Below are 23555 nucleotides of genomic sequence, written 5' to 3'. Positions count from 1 at the left end.
TAGCAAATAAGCACAACATTAAAACAGACTCATGAGCTAAAATCGTGGACTCTTGTTTTTGTGTGTGTGCAGTTCACAATAGACTCTGACTACAGTAATTGTTCCAGGGGCTCTGTGATGTCACAGTTATACTTTGTGATTTCATTGAAACGAGTAATTCGTGAAGTACCTTCTGGTCCCTTTCAAAGCGTCTGTGTAGTGTTTTTAGACAGCGCATTACCAGGTATAGACTCCCTGGGTACAATTTATCGGTGTAATCATGATCAGTAACAAGACCATCTCATCTTAAAGGTAAGAGCTCCAGCTGGTGGAAATGCAAATATGGACGGTCATGCGAAACACGGATATAACATTTTAGAGGTTATTTAGAAAAGTTTGTTTCAGGCTGTAGCTAACTGAACAGTTTGGTAGTCTTATTAATTTCTTGTATTATTATATTCAGTGAGTTTGGGGGACGTGGACTGGAGGACAGAGATGGCTGGCACATAAGATGGCCAGCAGTAGCATATGAGAAACTGATGCTTGCTTTTATTCTGTGGTTAGTCACTCATAAATGGGCTCATGGGCAACAGTTGCTCTCACAATGGACAGCTAGCCTCCTAATTCAAATCGTTGCATCCATTTAGAAGAAGGCACTACTTATTCACATCATAGTCATTTTGCTGAGAGGACACAGCCTAAGTATTATCAATCATGAGAGTGATTGGTAATGTCATAGTTGAGTACTTTGTTCTCTATTCTTTATACATTAACAGCAAACGGTCTAGCTATAGGTGTCAGATGTCACACTCCTCAAGACAATGTATGCAGTAACCTACAGGGAGTGTCATAATGAAAATGTGTAGAAAGGATCGATACTGATAATTAATGCAGCACCAGAGACATATTGCATGATACTAATAGCTGTATGATCTTTGAGGAGTGAAAGTCAATACTGAGAGTTAAAGGAGTGTTAGAACTAGTTAGAAGCTGGGCAGAGCATTGGATAGGTGCTTTTATTGTTACTCCTGTGCAAAGACCAACTTAAACAAGCTGAGCTCCTTGTTCTCAGGTAGGATGCTAATGCTAATCTCCACAGTAATGCTGATAACCACATGTGGTCTCTCTGGTTTACAGGGGCATGTAAGGAGACCGATGGGTGACAACCTATTGGAGAGAGGGGGCGGTGACGCCCGTGGGTACCCCTTGTGGCCCAGGGCAAGGCGACTGAGGGAGAGGGGGACAGGCGATGCCCCAAACGTTTCCGCGGGGACCGTGGCCATGCAGCGGCTGGAAGGCACCGCGGGGGCCAGGGTGCGGCTCGGGTGGAGGGAGGGGTGGAGGCGGAGGCGGCGCTCCAGGGGCCTCCGCGAGGCATGGGGCCTGGTGGAGGCTGAGGTGTGGGGCCAAGTGGAGGAGGTGTTGGGCCAGTTAGAAGAGCTACAGGGCCAAGGCTCAGGCCCAGTTATAGGTCCTCAGTGAGGCGGGAGGCTGCTTATTGCAAGAGACTGCTTGTAGGTGGAGAGACTGAAGCCAGATTTCCTTAGCTGAACACAGCTCATTTTAAATGTCCCCTGCTCTCCTACCAAGCCCCTGTGACTATGGACTATGGTCCCCTCAGACTATGAATAAATGCTGCTCGGCTTTCAGCAAACAAACAATCTGGACCACTGCCTCACTACCACCAGACAGTTTCAGACAAACAACTGAAGTTGAAGCATACGTCTACTATTCTACTTTTGTCTTTGTTTCTATGTAAGTATAAAGCTTTATGTACTATACTTATACTTGTGCATGTATCTTATTCGGCATAGCCTAGTGCTGTTTAATTATTAAATACCGTTTAATTATTTGGGAAACATTGAAGGACAAACAGCTGATGCTCCAATGGAACCTTTTATGGGTGGAGGGTACTGAAAGGGCAGCATGTTGTCGAAGCTAACATTAGAAATAGATTAGAAAATAAACCGATTTCTGCCATTTTCATAGATGCACATCATAGATACACATGGATTATAGAATTGTACAAACATTGTACAACCTACATAAACTTGTGTATGGATGTGGAAATAATGCTTTTAAGCAAGATATGTTGCATATCTTAACATGTTAAAAATATAATTTTTTATATTGGATGAACTCCTTTACCCATTTTGTTTATTGCGTATAGAATAATGCAATTAATTTACCCATGGAGTATAACACTTGAGATAGCATAAGAGCCATTACATTATTAATTTTAAATATTTACTTATTGGACTTGTTGAGGGTATGAATTTGCACTGTCCACTGTCCAATTTGCATTGTCCACTGTGGTATTTACTGAAGGAATTAAGCTGAAGTGCCTCACTCAAAAGGTATAACAGCGGTGCCCCGCTAGGGAATCGGATCTGTAACCTCTTAGCTAAGGAGAGGTGTTCGATAACCACCACTCCACACAGCCTGCCGTTTCCTCCCACAGACAGGACAGGGAGGAGCGGCAGTCGGCAGGGTAACCCACTTTCAGAGTTCTGAAAAGGAAGCAGGCCACAAGTCGCAGCCAGCGGGGGGGGCGGGGGGGGTGTTGTAGGCCAGTTCTGTATGTCAGCAGTTAAGACAGTGCACTTGCTGCAGAAGCACAGGGACCATAGGCTCACCGCTGAGCCTTGTGGCATCTCTGGTTGTGTGTGCGTGTCTCGTGACTCGCGTCCCTTATCTGCTGTGACTTTACCACACTTTACCTCACGTTTTACATATTATCCTCTCAATGCGCCACGCTGCCACCCTGAAATCCCCCTGTCGGATATTGCATGCGACGTGTGTTGAGTCAGAGCTGATGTGTACACATGAGGGCGTACAGAGAGTATGAGAATTACACACACTGCTGCCCCAAATAGTGAATTATGCTCTCATCCAGTCGTCTCCCTCCTTTTTTTAGTCCTTACCTCACGGGAACGGCTGAGTGGAGGGATGACAACCTGTATGTCATGAGCAGGCTGGCCCAGGTATACACAACTGGGGTAGGCTTTATCGAGGCCGGACTGCAGTGCACAGAAAGAGGCTGGCCGTGCAGCTGGGCCAGGATGCTGCCCTGCCGTAGACAGAGGGTCCTACAGCCAGACTTGCAGCTGCCTGTTGCGCTGATGTCACGGTCACCCCCTTGCACCTCCATCCCCATTAGCCCTTTTGCGCGTACGGTCAAATCGGTGCGATTAGAACACTAGATTGGAAAAATTCTAGCTAACTTTAGCTTTGAGGAAACAGTGATTTAACGCTACAAAGTATAGCAAATGCAGCAGTGAAAATGAGAAGCTTAATAACGCTAATGAAAACATAATGAACCATGTAACGTAACACGTGCTACATAGCATACAATAAGTCACATGCGATAGGGTTAAATGCGAACCCTGTCGACAGGGCCATGCTGTGTGACATCGACATGAAGGAAAGATTTTGTTCTCTTCGAACTCTTTTTTTTATCCTTGTGTTCAGGCTTTGTTCTCTGTCCTTTTTTGATATCTCTGCATTTCGGACTTTCTACTGGGACTGTGAGGACTGTGATCTTGCATTGTCGCGGTATCTTGTGTTGGATTGCGCCTTGCTTTTGGGGTTTGGCATTTGTGTTTGCCACCCCGTGCTTAATTGCTACAAGCTTAATTCACTCTAACTGTAAGCACATGTTCTATGCCCCGTCCTGATGGTGTGGAGGGAGCTGTTAAAACTCTCAAAAGGAGAGCCGTTCCTGTGGCGGCGTCTGCTCAGGCTCTCCGTGGTCGTGGGATCCTTCGGAGTCGCTGCCACCTGTCAGCAAGGCGCCAGTGTCCACGGCAACCAAGGCACCCGTGCCACGCTGCTGTCCCCCAGGTGGACTCATTGATGGCCGTTAATGGGAGACAGCTTTCAAAACAGGCGGTGTAGAGGGTCACCAGCTGCCCTGCCGTATTTGTTTTGCTTAGTTTTTTTTTTCGGTCTGAGAGCATTTACTGCAGGTTTATTTGCGATCTCTGTTCTCTGCAGATTTTAAAACATGGAACATCTGAGAGGACCATCAGAGAGGGTTCAGTTGTTTGCATTGCATATCCTTCATTAGGCAGGCCAGCTGGTCCCCTGCATAGTGGGCTCAGGATAAACAAAGAGGCAGCCTATGGCACAGCACGGCCCTCCTGAAGGTGCCAGAATGTTTCTGCTCACCCCGCTGCATCCAGGCAATGGGGTTTCACGTCACCAGGGAAAAGTCCTGCAGGCTCTGCCTAAGGATGAACCTCGTGTTGGACGGTGACAGCTCACCCTTAGCGGTCCCTGCTGCCACCCTGACGCGCTCCTGTTGCGTTCTTGTCATGTTCCTGTTGTGATTCTGCTGTGTACCCAGCTGCATTAATGTTGCATTCCTGGTGTACAGTCTGCGCACGTTACGGCGGGGTGCTGAGGTGTGAGCAGGAAATGCACCATGCCCAGCTCAAAGGGTCCCCTCTGCATGCTGCTCTTTGCCCTGACTGTGTCTGCTGTTCCTCGGGCCACTCCGTTCTCCATGTTACTAACTGTTGCTCTCTTTATCGAAGCACAGCAGAAGGTGGGCCGGATTGTCAGACGCTCAAGGGGAAGGATGTGTCTCAAAGGAGAATCGCTCTCGAAGGACATGTCAGCGCGGGGGGGCATGCTGGGGAAATAAATGAACTGCATCGCCGAGGTTGTGTGGAGAGCTGGATGCTGTCTGAAATTCCCTGTCCCACTCCCTGTTCTGCCCCAAAAACGGCATCATTATTCGACTGTGGGCAACTACATCTCGGGCTGCCGGGGTTGCTTAGCGACAGTGAGGAGAAGCCTGTTTTTTTTTTTTCTTTTTTTTGGATTTTGTGTGCACGCTGGTTTTATGCTCGTGCTGCAGGCTCTCTCCATTGTAAATTACTGAATGGCCCATGCAGTCCCACCCGCTCAGTTATGCTTTTAGTCCTGTCCCGTGCCAACGAACCCACGTGAACAGCCTCCCTAGGAACCCTCTCAACCCATTTTCCTTTCCTTTTTCTTTTTTTTCCCCCTCATCGTCAACCTGTACCATGCCCCAGTAGAGTTGTCAGAACTCTAACCCTGTGATGCACTGTGCTACAGCAGTAAAATCAATGCGACGCAGTGCATTTTTAGCGTTCATTTAAATCCTATACGAGCACAGCTGCTGAACCACGAGAAGAATTTGAGAACTAGAGGGAGCAGGCAACTGCAGGTGCCTTTGAGCTGTGGTCAAGAGTGCTTCTGCTGACGGCATGTGAGAAATATGGCAATCCTTCTGCAACTGGCTCAATGCTGATATCATTAATGCAGTTACCTTATTTAAAAGATATGCATATCTACAGACAATGGTAGCTTGTCTTCATATCAGGGATGACTGGGTTGGTCAGAAACACATGGCCAGCAGTTTACACACTGCTAGGATGTGAAATGAATGTGTGAGTACTAAGATGTGAGGGGAAAAAAACAGGTTTGGTGTGTATTTTTGGTGTGGCCTTGGGCACAGAGCAACAAAAAAGTGTTTCTACCCATAAAGACTGTGACTGTGACAATGCCTGAGCTCAGTGTTGGTCGTGAGGAATGGAGGAGTTTGAAAATTTCGTCAAGCGTGTATACATCATTCACTCTTTGCTCCTGACCGTAAGGATCAAGTTATCCTCCAAGACCCACTTGTAACTGACTCCTCTGTTGTGGAGGATTTCTCCTGAGCGTTGAATGACTTTTAAATTCAAGTGTTACTTCTTCCAGTGCAAATGCATGTCTGTTCAAAATGAGACAACCAAAATGAGCAACAATATTTATATGGAGAAAAATTATGATGTGCATATTTGTAACTCAAGGTTAAAGATGAATGATGATTGAAGCCAGGAGAAAGTGGTAGTAAAACTCAAAGTGAATAGAATTTTTAAAGTAGCCACTCCCTGGAGATTTCAGTGTGGCTATTGCACTGCCACAGAAATAACGAAAAACTCCCTTGCCTACCAGTGTCATCGCTTTCCTGGCGGCAAGACCAAAACGTCTTGCCATTTTGCTTGGTCTTTTTGTTTTTTTTTGATGCTGCCAAAGCAGCGGAAGAGCCAGGGCGGGGTTTGATTCCGGCAGCACACAGGAGCCTTCTCAGGCCTATTCTCTGCCCACCATTCAGTGGGTCAAAAAAAAAAAAAACAGACACCAAGGACACATATCCCCACCAGTCTGTATGGAGGGGTGCAGGAGAAAAGGTGACAAATAAAGTGAGTAAGTGAGTATATCCGTTTATCCCTGCAATGTCTTAATCCTGCAGTCCTGTAATCGGCCCGCAGAGCTGGAATTAGCTAAGGAGACAGGGTTTGCACTCGTGTCAGCGTTTGGCTATCTTCATCTTGGGAGGCTCCCGCCAGCCTGAGTCATCTGAGGATTAATCTGTGGTTAACACACACAGTGTTGCCCCCTTCCCCATTTTCTAACTCAGTGATTCCATCTGCTCCCCCCCCCCCCCCCCCACACACACTTCCTCTCTCTTCCCCTCCCTCCCTCCTTCCCTCCCTCCACAATCAGTAACTCCCCTTCTTCTTTGTTCCTTCCCTTACCCACTTACAATTTAAAGGAACAGGTGGAACGAAGGTTTGAGGGTTTCACACTATAACACAATTCATCTGTAACTTTTCCTGCAATATCTGTAAAAGCATTCATGTCCCTGTTACATTGTACTGTCTGTAACAGCATTCCCTCCCATCACACCACTGTCTGTAACAGGATTTGCCCCACCCCCTTTACGCTGTGCTATCTGTAACCGGTAACAGCATCTATCTCTTCCTCACACTGTGCTATCCCGTAACAACTGTGTAGGTAACAGCACTTGCCTCTCCGCATGGGACCACTGCTCTCTGAAAGCAACCTTCTGTCTTAAAATCTTTAAGGTCTTGTTTTTATTATTAAATCTTTATTTAAAGAGTTTTTAATGTTAAGTGTAGGGTGCTCTTTCCCCAGCAAGCAAAGAGTCAGAGCAGAGTCAGACCCCTGATTCTGATTCAGTTTCCATATTTTACTTTAAATGATTATGTTCATGATTGTGTTCAAGCATGAATGATCCTGGATCAGCTGGTGGGGGAACAACGTAACTGGAGCTACCAGCACAGGAGGAACTAAACTTCCGCTATGTATTCTGTGTCTGAGCGTGGCACGGCAACATTGATTCCTCTCCAAAACAAGCTGACATCTGCTCCCTGGTGGCAGAAGTGAAAACATACCACTTTCCACTTCCACTGAAACCATTTCCTACTGATCTCTACTGGTTCTAATATGCATATTTGTAAATTAATGGCATAAATCAATGCATTAACATTGATAGCCCCAGCGTACATAGATTAAACTGGTTTGAGATGTTAAAATTTATGGGTGATTAAGAGTGTTGCGAATGCAAAGTGGTAAGTGTGACCAAGACTTGTTTTCTAGTTGAGTGTTTAATAGATTAGCATCTGCCTGCAGGTGCTGAAATTAATTCCCAGTTGTTTTTCATTGTGTAATTTGAATATGTAATCCATCATTACATCTGTGTTTCTTATAGCACTGGCTGCTTTAAGTACATTTTTAATTACTGTCTTACTTTTCGAAGCGTGGTTGATGATATTATGCACAAAGATCAAAGCCTTACATCAAAGCAAAAAAAAAAAAAACAACAACAACAAAAAGCAAAAACTAAAGAACAGCAGCACTAATTCATTCTGAAGTAGTCTGGTTACATTTTCTTTCATCTCTTTGCACTCCAAGCGTCAAACAGGAAAATAAAATTACGTCATACCCAACCCAACACTAATCAGAGATTATAATCCTATCACCACTGTCAGGAGAGTACCATGCATTTTATGGTTCTTTGCCCTGGTCTGGGGTTTTGTGATTCCTTTCCCTACTCAGGGCCAGACCAAGGGCAGATAAGACAAGGCAACAAATACACGTACATAACTGGTGAGAGGGCGAATGGTCTGCCAATATGAATACCCCTACCCCTACTGTAACATCCAGATGGACCACAACAGCAGAGGGTTGCCCCGCCCCCCCCCCCCCCCCTTCCTGAGCACATTCAGCGTGTGTGTCAGTCCGGCGGTTTCGTAACCGGCTTTGTTTTCGCTCTCCGTGTGCTCATGTTACTGTTTTCCCCTGTGTTCCAGCCCTGCCCTGTTCTCCGCCCTGGCCCCGCCCTGTCTCCGCCTGATCACCTGCCTACCTGCACACCTGCATCTCGTCCCCTCATCAGACTCTCCCTATATATACCCTGTTTTGTTGTGCGATCGTTGCTAGTTCGTCGCAGTTTTCCTGTTTCGTTACCAAGCCATTCTTTGTCCTGCCCGTTTTCCGACCCTGCCTGTTCTTGGTTCTTCGATTTTTTATTTTGCCTATCAGATTTGTTTGCCGTGATTCCTCTGGTTTTTGGACTGTGCCTGTTCTGACTTTGTTTTTGGATTTCGACTTGGATCCAGTAAACTCATGTTACATCGTGCCTTCCTGTGCCTTCCTGAGTCCTTGCCCGAGCCCCGTGACAGAGTGTGTGTTTCTTTGTGTGTATCTACATGTTGGGATCACTTACCCTTTTATACCCCCCAGTTAATTGTACCCTCATGTCATGGGAAAAATGTTGAAAACCCAGTGCTGTGTGATAACGTGTATTCCTCAGTATAGCAGCAAAACTACCATTTTACCAGTTCCTCTCAGCTAACTCTCCTCTCAACCCATGCCTATTAATGTTTGGTGTCATGGCGATGATCATGAAAATGATAATCTCAGAAATATATCTGGTATTTCCAGATGTTTGGATCTACGGCGCAAGATTAAGTCCTGAAGAAACTTCCAGGCACTCCCCCATCATAAACTTAATTATGCGTGGGTCAAGGAGGTGGAGAGAGCTTCTTCTTAAATCAGGCCTAGAACAGGCCTCTTCACTCTGTTTTTGCCTATGCTCAGTTTTTGCCTACACTCAGCCTTGATGTTCAGCCAGCTCAGATAGACGCTCAGTCATCCGTTCAGTCATCCAGTCCGTGGCTCAGTTTCTCCTGCAACTTTTTGGGATTTTTCCTTTTGGAGTTTTGCTACTATTGTGAGTGGTTCCTGTGTTCTTCCTTGGGAGAGGTAAACAATTGGCTTGGGTAATTTTCTCTTCACACATTCATTCATCCATTCCGTGATCCATCCATGTTCTTGTTTTGTTAATGTCTTTATGTAATTTAATGTCTGTTAAGGTAGTGGATCAGATCTGTAGCCCCGACTCTGAATTTTGTCTTTGTCTTAGTGTAACTTCTCAATAAACCTTTTTAATTTATTCCAGTTGTGACTGTATAATTCTGACAAAGGTTGATCCACCAGACTGCTCATTTCCTATGAACGAATTCAGCGATTTAATTGATCATCAATATCTTTAATAATTATTATTAAATTAAATGAATTATTTTAATTATTTTACGTGTTGATTAAGTGAGGAGTTTTTGTAATTGGTGTCATTTTTGTTCAGTATTCAGAGTGCTGGATGATAAACAAGGGCATTAATTTCTAAGACCGCTGGGTTCAGACCATTTAATTTTTATTAAATTCTCACTTCCCCGATGCCACAGATAGCCCTCCCTGGAGTGACTACTTGCTTCAGATTTAAAATTCTAAAATGGCAAAGACTGTCTTAACATATGCAGGTATGGAATTCAGAGAGGTGGATCTCAACTCTGACTGAGGAGTTTACCAGTTAAAGCAACCCATATACCTGTACTCATTCCTCTTCCTGTCCATCTCTCCTTCCTCCTCTTTCCCTCCCTCTTTGCCTCTCCGATCTGTGCTTCTGTCTTAATATTTACTGGTGGGTGGTAAGCAGCCCTGTCCCAATAGAGAGGTGCAACCCCTCCTTCAGAGCCACACTGGGTTTGCTTTTTGGTGTATCCTTTGCGAATGAAAGCAATCTGTGATAGTTCTTTGTCTGGGCTTTCCTCTCTACTGAACACAAGGTTTAGGAAATACATATTTATGGTTGTGTATTAAATATTTTGAATGCGGTCTATATGATGCACACTGGTGAATGGATGCATCCACTGGCATGTGGGGTCACCCATTGGAGCACAGACACACCCCTTTTTTTCACTTCTCGTTTCGTTGTAGCACAGTATACAAAGGTTAAAATATAGGGAGTTAAAAAGGCTGCTAGTTTGATTTCCAGGTGGATTCCTGCTGTTTAACCCCTGGACTTAACCTGAACCTATATCCAGCTGTATAAATACATAACACGTACAAACTTTAAACTATGTAGCCACTCGTGACAAGAGCATCTAGTAAGAAAATACAACATAATGTGAAACAATGGTGCACTTGCTCTCGCCTATGGTATTTTCTCTTGCTCTCTGGATGTCAGGGCAGGCGCTATGGGGGTGCTTAGGGGTTGCACCCCCAGTTGTCTACTTATATACCGATGTCTACATAGTATTTAATATGCCCCCTGGTGGTGATCCAACGTAAATATCCAGTGTTACCAGGAATTCTTAGTAAACTGCAGGAAGACTAAAAGGAATATTCCGTCTAATCGCAATGCTGATTAATTCTGAACTCTCTGTAAAGAATTTAAGACTGTTATATTTTCTGCATTACATTTAGTAAGATACATAATCTACGTCTATAGCTACCTATATATATCTTTCTTGGAACAGAACACATTCAGTGTTTGAAAACTAGAAATTCAAAAAATATTCAAAGTTCTAGTAGACTATGCAAAAGCTGGTATGATGCTGACCCGCTGAGGGGCGTACGGATTTTAACGTACATGGGTACAGGAGTATAGGGAACAGGAGCTGATCGTCACCGTGCTCATTTCTTTCTCTCAAATAGAGGGCGCTGTCGTGTGAGGCTACCATCTGCGCACTCCATGCGATTGCCATCAGACGTTAAAGCCTTCGCAAATATATTGATCAAATTAAGTCCAACAAGGGTGACTTTCTCCGTTTATTTCAACGTCAAATGCAGCAACCAGCCACAGTATAATCTTTATTTTCTATATCTTTTACTTTCCACTGTGCAAAACGTTTCAGACCTTTAAAAGTAAAACAGACAGACAACAGGTGTAAGGCTCAGAGCTGTGGAAAAAGGTAAAAAAAAAAAATGAATAAAAGATCATCAAAGGACTTGAATCAGTGATGCCACTTTTGACTAGATATTGAGAAAGGATCGATGTGGAGCATATGGGCCAAAAGCGGGGTCCATCAGTACTATTTCTTTAGTAGCAAGTTGTTCTTGATACATTGAAGTTGAAGAAAGCGTAGAAGTTGAACAGTGGGCAAATGACCAGATTGTCATTATGGAATTTAAGATGGGACAGGGTACAGGGTACCAGTATTCTGACACTTTGTTTAATTTGTGTTGTGTACGACCCCGTGGTTCATTTAGCATCATTATGTTCACTAATAGCCTACTGTATGTAAATCTCCCTGGGTAAGAATTACTGCTAAATTGATAAATGTAGTCCTTTATCGTTGAAGATGTATCACGCCGTTGCAGTGGGCGGTTCTCCCCACGAAATGAGTCTGTCAAATCCCCGTATATTCCTCATTAATCTTGACTACGGCAGACATCAGACTTTAATGTCTCAAACTGGGCACCCTTCTTGATTAAACCGGAAGAGCAACACGTGAAAATGCTTGGATCTTTCGAAACGATGGAAAACGGGAAAAGCGTAATGAAAAGATAATTACACTTTGAATGTAGGCTAATTATCCAGGGAGATTAGTGGCTAAAATGACGGTCAGGAAAGTATATTGAAATCTGTGGTAAACAGGATAGGGAATTTGCGTTTTAGAGTATAAAAGTGGAAGTATGTTGTTTAGGAACGTGTAAATCTCATAACGGTATTTAGAACAGCGTCATTGTTAAACGAAGATTTTTTTGTGAGTGATGATTAGAACCTCATAGTCAATGCGTCATAAAACTATATTGTGACGTAACTGATGTTTAACACAGGAGAATATTTTTCCAATGGTTTCATTTTCCTTTAAATTTCGTAATTTAGTTAGCAGACGCTCTTACCTTTCAATTCGATAGTAAAAGACGCATCTAACAAAACAGAATGCAATGTTCAAACATGGACACAAGTCATATTCCATAATGTGGGAAACGCAGTGCTGATATCATACTTGGTTCGGCGTAAATAGCGTTTTCATTAAGACTAGGGGAGACCTTTTTTTATTTTGATCAAAGTAAAACTAATTTTGTTGAAAACTCCACCTTGAAGCTCCCCGTTTTCGCATGCCGTTTGATTAAACGATTTTCATAAGCTACACTTATACCTTGAAAAATAACACCATGACCCCACAGGTAACGCAAAGAAAAAATTGGTGGAGAACAGCATGTATTTTGCATATTCATTGGAGTTTAATGAATGTGCAATTTTGCGACTGTGTGGTTTGTTCCACACAAGTTCTATTTGTTTTATTTCTAACAGCTGGATCATCCGGGCCTTTGCCTCTGTTTTAAAGCTGTTGCGAAACTTTTCACAATATGTTTAATTATTTACCCCGGGGCTATCGCTTTACTATTTGGCAGTTTTTTTTTTCGAGGTAGCCATAGCACCTGCCCCTGCATTATTGAATGGCTTGGTGACATTGACAGTGTGGTAGTTTGCGCCGCCAGTCTCTTTGGAACAGTGGTGTACATGTACCTGTACGTGGCTGTAGCTGTCTACGAGAGAGCAAACTTGGCGCAGCAGGTTCATCCGCAAATGAAAGTAAATGGTGAAAGACAAAGCGCAGGAAAATGTAAAGCGCATGCAGTTTTCCGATGGAGGGGGAAACGTTTCAACCGGAGGGCGAGAAGCCGCAGAAGAGAGTTAGGTTTCGGGTGTCGTCGGCGAACAGCGGCCGGGTCCTGAAGGAGATGTTCAAAGATGAGGGCATGTCGGACTCCTTGGATTCCGACACCACCAGCGGTTCAGACGCGGAGAGGGCCAGCACTCCGTCGAGCAGCGAGACCAGCGGTCACTTCAGCGGATTTCTGGGCTCGGAGCTGGACGACAGTGAAAGCGAGCCCGATGACCTCCTTATGTACGTGGGAGCCCCGAAGGACCGGGCATTCGGCACTAAGCGCGTCAACATCCTCAGCAAAAACGGGACAGTGAGAGGGGTCAAGAACAAGGTCAGCGCCGGTCAAGCGCTGTTCAGCAACCTCGCCAACGTCTATGGGGTGAGTGCATTGATCAGGTTGATACCTGTGGCTATTTTGATTTTCAGCTGCTTTATTTCTTCCTCCATGGCCACACGCCCAGCTTGCATGTTCCCAGAAGAAATAAAAGTGCGGTTCTTTAGGATTCCTGATGACTTCGTTTTGGCATGGGCTTTTCAAGAAGAATGAGAGAAGAAATTAAAAGGAAAAGGAAAAGAGATTATGAGAGGATTCTAGCAGATTCTCTTCTTATGAGAAGAATATACAGGAGTTACAATTATTTAAAATACTTTGTGTTCTATAGAATTATTCAGACCGTGAAAGTCTTTTTGTACTTGGTACTTAGGACAATAACACTCAGCCTCCGTTCAAGAAGCGGCACTTATATAATGGCGCTATGTGGTGTCTGTTTTTTGGTATGGACATGTCATTACTGGGCTGGCAAGTAAAGGTATCTCGGGGGTTGTCGTTTTGCGGTTGCCTGTAAAGCAACGGTAGATAACTGTCAATTTGCCTGCATTAAAAACACTATTTTGTGAAAAATAATCAGCATTTGTAATCCAGACCAATAAGAACGTCCAGACGTCCTCACTAGGGTTACAAATGTCTTAAATTTGCTTAGAGAGCTGAAACCTTCACTTAAGGACAGTTAGAAAGGCCACATTTGAGTAGTATGAGTTATTTAAAAAAAAACAAAAAAAAAAAACAACAACGATACATTCATTTGTTTGTGCGTTGCTCAGCGCCACCCAGACTGGTGTATTCTGGTTTGAACAGGTTGTGATAGTGTCCCGTTTCGGACCAGTGCTGCATTCGAAACGGTTATGACTCAGTTTCGATCCCGCACCTCCTCTCTCTTACTCGAGCTCCAGCTGTGCGAGATCAAAGCACAGGGTCCCCGACAATTTAAAAATTAATGACGCAATTCGTTAAGTGTTACAGGGGGAACCTAATTAAGTTAATGAACTCTCAATACATTAGGTTTGTAGTGAGTCTGCATACGCAGCTATACGTAGCAGGGTGATTTAACGGACAACGGCATGTGAAGTTGTGATAGCTGGCTAGTATCTTGCGAAGAAGGAGCGGTGGTGCGGTGTAGCGGTTAGGGAAATATGCCCATAATCTAAGGGTTGTCGTTTCCAAGCCTGAGTGGGGCGCTGATGTTGTGCCACTAAATGATATACTCAATTTCAACGTAAATATCCACCCGTGCAGATGAATATTTGAAGACATGAGTCATGTAAAATCATGAGTCATACCTTAGATGAGCATATAAATAATAATTAAATGCGATTTGACCTGTTCTAAAAAAAAAAAAAAAAAAAAAACGTCAGTTAGAAAACACAGCATTGGTCCAAATTACTCATTATAATGAGTTTTGAAAGACTATATAAAATATAATGGTTTGGTGGTATTTGTATACATCTTTAGGTGTGCATCTACATTTCATTGAGACATTACCCCCATTCATATGAAGTGGTAACAGATAATATAAGTCAGCATTCAGACAGATGTTTACATTGTTAAGATACACTGGAATACTAGATGCTCACCTTCCTGACTTTGAGTTTGCAGCTCATTCAAGTCTTATTTTTAACTTGGAATATATATGTGTCCATGAACCACTTTGTTGCAGTGTTGAAATCTGCCTCAAATAGATAATGTGGCATGGAAACAGTCACATTTGTACATCACACTACACTGGTCACCCAAGTCTGTCGTTCTCAGAAACATGACAGGTCCTCTGGATGATTGGCACTTGTCTTGACTCATCATCTTGGCTGCTCAGGTGTCATACTGGTCTAACCATACATTTTTTCAAGCTGTGGGGGACCCTGTTAAAGGGTGCAACCTGCTGGATTTACCCCGGAAAAGAGCAGCATGTTTCACTCTACCATGAACTTGGCCACAGGCTTTAATCTCCTTCCAGCTGTGCAATCCCCAAACACTTGACTTGTCACAGGGAAAGCAATTATCCAATTGGGAGCACCCCCGAGTGACCCCTGACTGATGGGACAGGCACAATGAAAATCACACCCCCAAGCTTCCTGTGGACACAGCTATCATGTCTGCAAGTCCTCTATGTTGCTCCCATTGCTGTCACTCTCAAATGTTCATTTTTTGGCTGTACCTGGGGGTTGTTATGATACATGATGGCTAGCAATGGTGTTCATGGGAAATGAAGTCCACAGATTGCTGCAGTCACTATTGTAGTAACCATCAAATTGAAGAATGTGTTGTATGCTTTCCCATTATGGCTTTTCCCCATGCTGAGAAGGTCTGCTTTGATATAAGAAAAGTTGTGTTGGCTAAATTTTCCAGTGTTCAAGTTAATGGTAGGGATAATGTAGTCTTTCAAATCTCTCATTTATAAGATTATACCTCTGCAAGATCTAATTCTGTTGGGATTACTACCTCTTGTTACATCTGGTAAGGTTTCAGTCAGTTGCATTGTGTATGAATTTTGCATATTTTTCATATTTCATGCTGTCCAAAAACAATGTTGCTTTCTTGTTGAATAACTCTCAAGTAGCTCCTATTGGCTCTGGGCCTGGAACTTCATGAACATGCTCTCAGTGCACTGTGTCTCTGTTTAGTAGTGACATCTTGCCTATATTGATTTTCTGAAACAAATATTTAAGTACACACTGTGTGCATGTTTTTGCACTCATTTATTAACTCTCACCTTTTTGTATAATATGTAAAACCCACAATTGATCTAGACCTACGAATAATGTTGTGCAACACCATTTCTCCCTTTATGTACCGATTCCCACCTAAAGAGCAGAATTCCTGCTCAAGTACTCCTTGTTAAAGTATCGGTTTTCTCCTGAAAAAGAGATTCTTTCCTCATGCACACATTATACACGCATTAAAGTGCTGACTCTCTTCTAAAGAATTGATTCTTAACAGAATTCCTCATGAAGCGCTCATGAGTAAAGCAAAGTACAGTAGAGATTCTCTCCTGAAGCTCGGTTAAAGTGCCCAGTCTCCCCTAAAGTACTGATTCTCCCCAGCCAGAGTTGACGCTGGAGTACGGGCGCATTGTGATCTATACCACCAGCTTCCGGGTGGTCAGGACCACCTTCGAGCGCTGCGAGCTGGTTCGCAAGATCTTCCAGAACCACCGGGTCAAGTTCCTGGAGAAGAACATTGCCCTGAACAGCGAGTATGGGAAGGAGCTGGAGGACCGTTGCCAGCGAGTGGGGGAGCCTCCCTCTCTCCCCGTGGTCTTCATCGATGGACACTACCTTGGGGTGAGGGTCCCTTATTTATTTGGGTCATGTCACCTCTGCTACTTATTGAAGTAGAGCCGCCTGGCTGCATCAGCTCAGAAATGGCTGAAACTAGTTATTGTCACGACTCAGGCAAGGACTCAGTCGCAGACCACGGGAGCTTCGGGTTCCAGATGGGTTTTATTAAATCACTAGGCAAGATCGCAAACAGTAACAGGCAGGGTCGAAACCAGAAAGGCAGTCCGTGGGCAGATCCAGGATCAGGAAACGGGAACAGGCAGGATCGAGCACCAGGCAGGCAGAATATCAGGCGATCAGGGAGAGCGGCAGGCAGGAATCGGGTCGAAGAACAGGCAGGTCGAAACACGGGAACAGCACACTGGCGAAAACCAGCTGGGACGAAACCGCACACTGCTACGAACTAGCAACAGGACAGGGACACGCAGGGAACATATAGGGCAGGGCTGACGAAGGAATGGGAAGCAGGTGTGCAGGCAGGCAGGTGAAGGCGATGAGGCAATCAGGCGGGTGGAGACCGGGCGGGGAGCGGGGCAGGGCTAGAACACAAGGAAAACAAAAGCACATGGACAGGGAAAAACAAAAACACCACAGCTAAGGGGGCGGAGCACTGACAAGTTATTTTGTTAGATGTAACCAACACATCTTTTAATGTTTTTTTTCCCCTCATTATGCAACTTTGTTTTGGAATCTTTAATTGTCTATTGTCTGCCTACAGTCATGAATCTTGAACTTGTGAATCCTCTGATACACCAGCACAAAGCCAGCAGCTATTTTTTCACAGACAAGTCACACTACAGCGGAGTCAGTGCTCATTGGAGGATGTGACGGAGGGGAATGTGAACTATGGCTGTACAGCACAGCCAGCACTCCAAGAGAACACCTTGCTGACTGAGCCACTCGGGACATGTAAAAACACTTCTAACACAATGTTGTTGTAAGGGCTCAGGCAAGGACTCAGTCGCAGACCAAGAGAGCTTCAGGTTCCAGGCGGGTTTATTTATGACGGCAGGCAAATTGTGAAGCAATAGCAGGCAGGGTCGAAAACCGGAAGGCAGTCCGTGGACAAAAGCAGGGTCGGTAACAGAAGCAGGCAGGGTCAGGAACCGGGCAGGCAAACGATCAGGCAACAGGACAAAACGGCAGGCAGAAAACGAAGACGAAGGGCAGGCAGAGTCAAACACGGAGGAATCAGACATCCAAAAAACTGCGGGAACGAAACAGGTACGACAACACTGAGACGAACTGGCAAACAAGACAGGAACAAGCAGGGTAGAAATAGGGCTGGGCTGATGAGGAGATGGGATGCAGGTGAGCAGGCAGGCAGGTGAAGGTAATGGGGCAATCAGGAGGGCGGGGACCAGGCGGGGAGCGGGGCGGGGCTGGAACACAAGGAAAAACAAAAAAGCACATGGACAGGGAAAAAACAAAAACACCACAGCTAGGGGGGCGGAGCCCTGACAGTTGTACTGAACGTTATACTGACATTTGTAATGTAAATAAAACCTGTACACAATTTAACTGCAAGGTGCTGGCAAGTACCTTTGAATAACATATTTAACCATTTGAGTCTTCTTTTTCTTATACACCTTTAATTATTTACTTTCACCATCATAGTCATAGTATTTAGTCATGAATGAATAAGTTCTGGATGTTATATTTTGCTATTCATGAATGAGGGAACAGCAAGCTTTACATTATAATAGATGTGTTAATGTAACCAGTCTGTTTGCAGTGAATATGATTAGTCATGTTGTTCATGCTGTAGCAAATGGAATGGCATTTGCCCACTTAGTGATGATATTACCTTAGTTCAGTTTTACAACTCATGGGCATCAGTCATATTTGGATAGAAGTCTAAGGTGCTAACCCTACTCCTACTGGAAATAACCATTCTCCCCAGTGTAGGTTACTAGTTACCAGGCCCCACCCCCTCTCCTCTCTGATACCTTCCCTGGACCAGGAGCTGATACCTGTAGCTTGGGGCATTCATCAATCAAATGCTCATACTCCCATTAATGTTGATGACACCTAGCACTGCATGTCAGTTAACACAGATGACATGCTACTGATTATTTGCAATGTTCCTCAGTCTTTTCCACATTGCTTGACTGTTTTTTGATAACTTTAGTTTGAATTTCAGGTGTAAAGTCTGCTGGTTTAAAGCCACATCATATCCTGTGAATGAGACACCCACCATTCAACACTTTCTGTATCTTGGTGTGAGGATCTGTTCTGGCTTGCACTCCACTGTACGGACAGATTTTAGTCATACCATTACAAGTGTAGACACAGACCTAGATAGATGGTCCAGGCTTTTTACCTCCTTTCAGGTGTGTTTTTCCATTATTAAAAAGATTGTGGTATGAAGCACTCATATTCTGTGGATCTATGCTCTGTTCCTCTTCACCTCTATATGATACTGGAATATGCTGCTCACTTTAATTCCCGAGTTCATCTGGAAGGGATGGAAGGAAGGAAGTTTTAAGAGCGGCATGCAAAGAGAAAAATATGAAATTTAGCTTTAGCAGTCAGCAATATGCTATTTCTGGTTGTTGGTTTTCGACCCTCTTGCTGCTGTGGTTCCAGTGCTCCTGTCCCATGGTGCTGTGGGATACCCACATATGCCTCAGGATGTAATCTACTCTGTTACTCCTTGCAGATGCTGTAAACTGCATTTAGGCTCAGTTCATTTTAATATGGTTTAATAAAATTATTCAAATATGAAACATAAATAGAATTCCCACTTGCCACAGATTCATGAATATGTTCTAGGTGTTTTTATGCATGTTGGAATGACAGATGAAGATGGTAGATGCAGTCTATAATTATGACTTTCTCTTCACAAGCAGTACAGTTTGTCTGCAATTTAGAGATAGAACTGACAACCCATCCCCTACAAACCTTTTTTTATATTTCTTTATGTCATAGTCACTTATTTTATTATTTATGAAATGGGACATTGTATGGGCTAATGTTAGTTTTTCTTCTTGGAATCCTAATCATCAGAGGATTCTCTTTGTAACTTTGTCTGCAGGCTCCATCTGACTCCTCATAAAAGATTTCCAATGAAGCTCGTCCTCAGCTCTGTCTGTCAGCTTTGCCCCCTGGTTGCCCTGGGTACTTTGTTACATATGGCGTGGGAATTATCAGATATCGCTGAGTTCCAGGAACTAACGTCTTGCAGCGTTTCCATTATTCTCGGTAAAAATACACCTTGCTCCTCTCGTGTTCTGCCCTTAAGTGACGATTCGGCTCTTGATTGACTGATTCGCCAACAAGGCAGTGTGACTCGACTGGTTCACTGCAGTAAGAAAAGATCCCTTCAGGCTGTCAGTGACCACACTCTCTCCCCTTGCACCAAAGGATCCTCTCTTAAGTAGTTGATGTAGATGCTGTATGGGGTTACCTACAGCTGGGATCCACAAGCCTAGAGAGGAAGGTTTCTATTACTGGAACGGCACAGTGGCTGGATTTCAGGATACGATATTAGGAATGTCATTTGGGATATGAGGCAGGGGAGGAGGGAGACTCAGGGGTGCTTGGTCTTTGTGCTGTTTTATTTTTGTTGTGGTGTTGCATGTGTGTGTCATTCTAGTAAAAATGTGGGTTCAAAAAATAACCGCTGATGAAACGTTGGAACTGGGGAAAAAAACTCAGTCTTTTCATTACTTCTTCTTTTTCAGTTTTTGATCAAGTTTGTGTTCATGTCACAGGGTGCAGAGAAAATACTGGACATGAACGAATCGGGAGAGCTTCAGGATCTCCTCACTAAAATTGAGGTAAAATTTCCAAATGTGTCTTTGCACAAAAACAGCAATAACACTGCCAGGGAAGGCCTGTGTCAGTTTCTTCGCAGTGACTGGCTGTTCTGTTAAAGTCTATGAAATAAGCTTTTTTCATAGCGAGTGGATCAGAGAATTTTTGGCTGTAACTAGATTCAACCTAGATGCTTATAATGTGCCAGAGAATCCTACTTTGGGAGTTGTCTTCTGTCTCCAGATATTTCTCTATGTGTCACATTGTTGCTTTTAAATATATGCATTTAAACACTGGGCATATAACCCAGAGTCTGCTGGTTTGATTCTTTGGAGGTCCACTGCTGTTGTACTCTTTAGCAAGGACAAGAACATTAGCTGAGCAAAAGTAATGTAAGAGTAAACAGCATAATACTCATAGCTGAACTGGATCCATAAGCCAAATGTTAGACAATGACAATTACTTAAGTAAAAGTGGTTCCACAATTATGGCCAGTGTTAGTTTTTGTGTTAGAAAAAAAACACTCTTCATTATCAATAGTGTTTTCCCCAGCAACCCCGTCATGTTTCACAGCTTGGCTTTGGTTCATTTCTGACATTTGGCTTCTGCGTCAGTAGTTGAGCAAGTCACAGACCTAGTGCGTTTGCCCCAGAGTGAAATGGGCGAAAACTCTAACACCACCGGTGCTGAGGGGGCAGGCCGCGCTGGGCGAGGTGAATGTTTACAGATATTTACAGGGCACTGATGCGGGAGACAGGAGAACAAGACGTCTACAGGGGAGGTCATTGCTGCCCTGTTCCGTTTCCATTCAGGGGAGCTGCGCTCGAGGTCGATAAAGCAGGGACACGGCATCAGTAATGCACCAGAGGGCTGCCCCTTAATTATGAATGGGCATCGACAAATGCAACATCAATTATGGATGGCGGAGATGCCAGTTTTGTATTCACAAAACTTGTTGATACACGGCTAGGGAGGGCCAACCACTCAGGAGTGCAAATTGGGCTGGCCTGAGCCGAGCTCTCTCAGCTGAGCGACATGGGCTGGTGGACGTGAAAAAAGGCAGACTGCTGGCTGATCCAGGATCAGCCGGTCCAAAATGAGTCACCATGCAGACATAAGACATAAGACATAAGAGAGCTTCATTGTCATTGTTCATGTCAACCAAATTACAACACTGCAGCTCTCTGAAGTGTTTCCCTTGTGTACCTGTGCTTTGTCCCATCGTGCCATGAATAATGTTATTGCCTCTTGTGAGTGCTGTTTGCTAACTAGCTGGCTTTGACATTAATACCACCAATGTGTCCTTTTAATAATCCTATCGTGTCTCATTTAAAACAGCAAGGCCCCTTCATCTGGATACTTAGACACTTTGTCATTAGTATAGCTTGTTTTGAGTAATGTCAGCTTACACACTTTGTCATTAGTACAGCTTGTTTTGTGTAATGCTTTGTCATATGTTACTTGTCCTGGGTAATGTTAGCTAATGCACCTCCCCATTGGTAATACTAAAGTGTCTCTTTCTGTTGGCTCAGAGGGTGCAGCACCCCCACGCATGCCCCACCTGCGGGGGCTTCGCTTTCATCCCCTGTCCTGTGTGCCATGGCAGCAAGATGTCCGTCTTCCGCAACTGCTTCACGGACACCTTCAAAGCCCTGCGGTGCACCGCCTGCAACGAGAACGGCCTGCAGCCCTGCCGTAGCTGCGCGCTGTAGAGCCGCAGTGCCTCGCCACCTCCCCCTGCAGGCTGCCTGTGGGACTGCACCAGCAGGGACGCGCCCCGGCTACCGTGGTTTCTCGTCTCATTTTTAACTGTGGGAGTTATGTCAATAAAGACTGTGTTTCTAAGAAAACCCGCGATTTGACATGGTACATGCTTCCTTTTTTTCGTGTAATGGTTCTAGGGCAAGAGTAGCGGTTGGAGTTTCTCAGGTTATGTTGGTCACCCACGTCTCATATTACCATGCCATAAGGGAAATGTCCCTAACCTTTCCATGGCAACAGAAACACAACCTGGTCTCCACACTGAGGACCAGCAAGCACCTAGCACAGGTGCTGTGCTCAGAGGTCATGAAAGACTGGAATGAGCAGTCTTGGAGGGGTTTCACTGAATGGTCTTGAAGCAGTGTACCTAGTGGGCATGAAACAGTTTAATGCACAGTCTTCAAAGGGATTTACTACGTGGTCATGAAGTGGTGCACTTCGTGGTTATGTAGCACCCTCAGGACAGTTTGTGTCACGCAAAGGACAGGGAGCATCACAGGATCACCTCTTGCTCCCCTGGAGAAGGCTGTAAGCCAGCCTTGCTCTCATCCGCACTGCACCCTTCTCAGGGAACAAGAGCACCCCATACGAGATGATTACCATTAGTTTAAACCATTTCCTTAGATTCTAGCTCCTCTACCTCACACTGTGGGGTGACTTGTATGATTTATGAAGCTTACATGCTCATCATATGGGAGGAGAAATGGTATGGGGGAGGGGTCACAAAAATGTATGAGTTCAAGCATCTCTCAGCATGGTGTCAGATGTAGAACCATTCAAGTTGTGTCACTAAGTAATGTGGCTTTGAGACCTTAAAACTTCATGGCCTCACTGATATCAGCTCTGACCATCCCAAGATGCATCAGTCCACTGTCTGAGGCCAAGAACAGAGATCTGCTTTCATGCACAACCTGTGGACTCTTTCTGCATGTTGCAAAGCTCCACCCCTCGCGCTTTGTGGTGTTGTGCCCAAGCATGGTGAGGTAGTAGCCTCCAGGGACAGGATAATATACACAGTGCTGTCATGTCGGATCACCCTGTCGTACTCCAGAAAGTAGAAGACAGAGCGCAGGAGGAAGTGAGCTGGATGAACAGGAAGTATTGTGAAGAGTTTGAAGAGCATGCTGGAGGATACCTCTCTTCTAAATCCACTTGGATGAAAGCAAGAGAAAAGAAGCGAAAGATATGTTGTCAGATTCATTGGACCAAGATCATTTGTTATTCAGCCCTCTACTTGCTTTCTCCCACTTTCCGTGGGTCATATTTATTCCTTTCACCACGGGCAAAGTGAAGGATATTAAATGACAAAACTGTTTGTTTAAAAGTCTAAATCTAAATCTTCAAACATTGTTCAATATTGGTTGATATCTCCATCGTGACTTTGATTGAATTGAATTGTAGCAGTTTTATGGCAGGATATGCTGTTCAATAATCACGTATATGGAGCTTGCCACAGGGACACATGCATGTGCTGAATAATTGAAATTACTGAGGACTTTAGACTGCTGGGTTTCCATTAAATTATTAAGGCCAGAGTGAGGACACAGAACCTGAAATCCTATCACTTACAGTTCGTAGAATAAAGGGGAATAGACATGAGGTGTTGCATCTTAGTGTTTCATACTGTTCCTAGAAAAGACCAGACATCTGAGACACCTGTATTCA

The 23555-nt window shown here is 44.3% G+C and overlaps 1 protein-coding gene across 1 annotated transcript; it reads left to right on the top strand.

Moving 5' to 3' along the window:
* The first annotated feature begins 12735 nt into the window (after positions 1 to 12735).
* On the top strand, positions 12736 to 21860 carry grxcr1a (glutaredoxin and cysteine rich domain containing 1 a). The gene is made up of 4 exons (XM_036550690.1): positions 12736 to 13137; positions 16134 to 16373; positions 20087 to 20152; positions 21662 to 21860. Exons 1-4 carry the CDS (start codon positions 12736 to 12738, stop codon positions 21839 to 21841), a joined length of 888 nt encoding a protein of 295 aa, XP_036406583.1. The 3' UTR covers positions 21842 to 21860.
* Positions 21861 to 23555: the final 1695 nt, after the last annotated feature.

This window comes from Megalops cyprinoides, chromosome 18 (assembly GCF_013368585.1).
Source record: "Megalops cyprinoides isolate fMegCyp1 chromosome 18, fMegCyp1.pri, whole genome shotgun sequence".
NCBI classification, from domain to species: domain Eukaryota; kingdom Metazoa; phylum Chordata; class Actinopteri; order Elopiformes; family Megalopidae; genus Megalops; species Megalops cyprinoides.
The sequence above is the reverse complement of the archived record's forward strand: the minus strand, read 5'-3'. Positions and strand labels throughout refer to the sequence as shown.

What these genes read in the sequence shown, in the direction of transcription:
- grxcr1a (XM_036550690.1), top strand. Translation starts at nt 12,736, where the DNA reads ATGGAGGGGGAAACGTTTCAACCGGAGGGCGAGAAGCCGCAGAAGAGA. An exon ending in ACCTCGCCAACGTCTATGGG is followed by an intron (nt 13,138 to 16,133) that starts GTGAGTGCATTG and finishes GATTCTCCCCAG; the next exon opens with CCAGAGTTGACGCTGGAGTA. An exon ending in ATCTCCTCACTAAAATTGAG is followed by an intron (nt 20,153 to 21,661) that starts GTAAAATTTCCA and finishes CTGTTGGCTCAG; the next exon opens with AGGGTGCAGCACCCCCACGC.